The sequence below is a fragment of the Halyomorpha halys genome, unplaced genomic scaffold (genome assembly GCF_000696795.3).
Source record: "Halyomorpha halys isolate HHAL.00 unplaced genomic scaffold, Hhal_1.1 Scaffold86.1, whole genome shotgun sequence".
Classification (NCBI taxonomy): Eukaryota; Metazoa; Arthropoda; class Insecta; order Hemiptera; family Pentatomidae; genus Halyomorpha; species Halyomorpha halys.
The window spans coordinates 898807-901112 of NW_027115494.1; the positions used below are offsets into that span (position 1 = coordinate 898807).

The following is a 2306-nucleotide window of genomic DNA, read 5'->3' on the forward strand; positions in this document are numbered from 1 at the left end:
GCCGCCATTTTTATTCCCCCTACCTATACTTGGCAGACTCTTCAATTTTGACTAGTAATTATACATAGTTTTCGTTAAAGTAATCAAAAATTGGGATGAGATAACTGCCATACATCATGGAGAGTGGCATCCTTCCACGAAAAGGAACAAGTTACAATCATTTCAAAATAAAGTCCTAAGAATTGCAGTGGATACTCCGTGGTTCATAAGAAATAGCCAATTGCATTGCGAATTGCAAATGGAGTCAATGGAGGATCACATCAAAAAACGGTTCGTGAAGTTCCACTCCCAGTTGCCGACAATTAAAGGAACAGTGACTTATAACTTGAGAAATCCAACCACAACTCGAAGATAGAATCCTGTTATGGATTCTATATTTATCAATTCTCTCATCGATATGACTTCTATTAAATTTTTATTTTTCTCTTAGGCTCTTTTTTGAATAATTTTTATATTTTTTTGTTTTATTTTTCAATTACAGGGCAATTGTTTGTTTTGTAAGGTTTATGAATGTCATTATTTTTACTATTAACTTTTCTCTCTTATTAAGATTTTTTTTTCTATTTATTTCTTCTTAATTTTTTTTTTATAACTTTGTAAATTAGGAGTGCATTTGGTATGAAACCATACCCTCCCCCCATAAACAAATTCTTAAATAAAAATGTAACTAATATATCAACCATGTATGGCCCAGCAGGTCGATCTAGTGTTAAATTAAAAAAAAAAAAATTATTTATTATTTATGTTGCAATCATGTGCATATGTGCGTGAGTGAACGTTTGTGAGTGTGTGTAGCTTTATTGTTACAATCTAGAGGCCTTGATGACCACAAGGTTTTACACCTTTAAACAAAAACAAACAGACAAACACCATTAAAAATGCATCCGGTCACAACCCTCCCATTCTAGGATAGCTGTGTGTTCCAATATTTTCTGACTTCAGGAATTCTTTCAGATGCCTCTAGAATGCAGCATTTATTTTTCTTTTGTTTTTAAATTATATAACAGGATAGTTGAAACCGTTTTAATATATTCAGCAACATTGAAATTTATACAATACTTTAAGTACAAGTTGTTATTAAGACATGAAAATAAAAATATGTACATAATTGTATCTGACTATGATTGACTTTTCAGGTTTTCTTTCAAGGAAAGAACTTATTTTCTAAAGCTTGCTATAAGATGTGTTATAAAATTTAAATAATGCAAGTAGAAATAAAAACAAGCATGAGTATTGGCAGCTAATGACACTTACTCAACTTCTTCTGTATGCGCAGCCAGGCCGAGTGGGGCATTCTCTTTGGATCTGCTCCAACTGTCTGTCCGTGGCTCAGTCTTTCTACTAACCAGCTACCCATTTCTGTTTTCTGAAAGTGTAATTCGATAGAAAATATAAAAATATTTTATATATCAATTTTAAAATTTATTTATTGATATTTACAACTGTATTAAAAATATATACAATAAGTAAATTTGATCTTAGTTATTCAATGGCATGATACAGACCTTTGGAGAATCTACCCAGAACTCAAATAACATTTTTAGACAAAATCTCGAGGCCATCTTATATTCAGGCACCTAGGAGGAGTAGCAGGTAATGAAGGTGAAGCCAGGTTAGAAACAAGTTGATTTGTGTTGTTAAGAAGTTTATCATGGAAGGGTAGGTTCTAGTTCTGGCCAAATCGGCAAAATATGGAACATTGAAATCCTGATGGATGACTAGATTTGTGCCAAAATAAGGAGCGTTAAGAATTTTACGAAGGATTTTGGATTGAATTATAGAAGAATTCGATAGTTTAGTGGAGTCTCAAACCTCAACTCCCCAAGTCCAGATAATTATATGATTTAGTGGGCCGTTTGTAGTTCAGGGAGTGAATGCTTTGATATTTGCAACCTGCGAACTGCAGTGGCGCCGATTCGAATCCGGCCTATGGGGTAGATTTTTATATCTATGGCGGTCCCACGAAATGAAAACATGAACCCCGCCATGGTGGAACCCCGTTGATGACCCACCTTCCTGTATATCAGAAATGACTAGGAAGTGGATAAACAAAAAATTACAATGAAGATTTACAACAATATATTGAAAAGATTGTCGAATGGTTTACAGGAAAAGAAATTTGTCTTTATCTCTTGAACTTGGTAACTTGAACTTTTTAAACTATAAATATTTGTGATAAGCTATAATGAGGATGAAGCCATAATGAAGAAACTACCCATTGATAATTCTCCAATAACATTTATATATTTGATCTCAAGACAATTTTCTTTTCAGGTGCCTTAGTTTTGTATATGAGGAATACAAAA

General features: G+C 33.0%; 1 protein-coding gene across 1 annotated transcript in view; it reads right to left on the minus strand.

Moving 5' to 3' along the window:
* The window catches only part of LOC106677074 (uncharacterized), a gene marked incomplete at its 5' end in the record, with an annotated part of 26919 nt that overhangs the window by 14108 nt on the left and 10505 nt on the right, over positions 1-2306 (minus strand). The window contains 1 exon segment of the mRNA XM_067052536.1: positions 1255-1366. Within this exon segment, the coding sequence (XP_066908637.1) occupies positions 1255-1366 (112 nt within the window).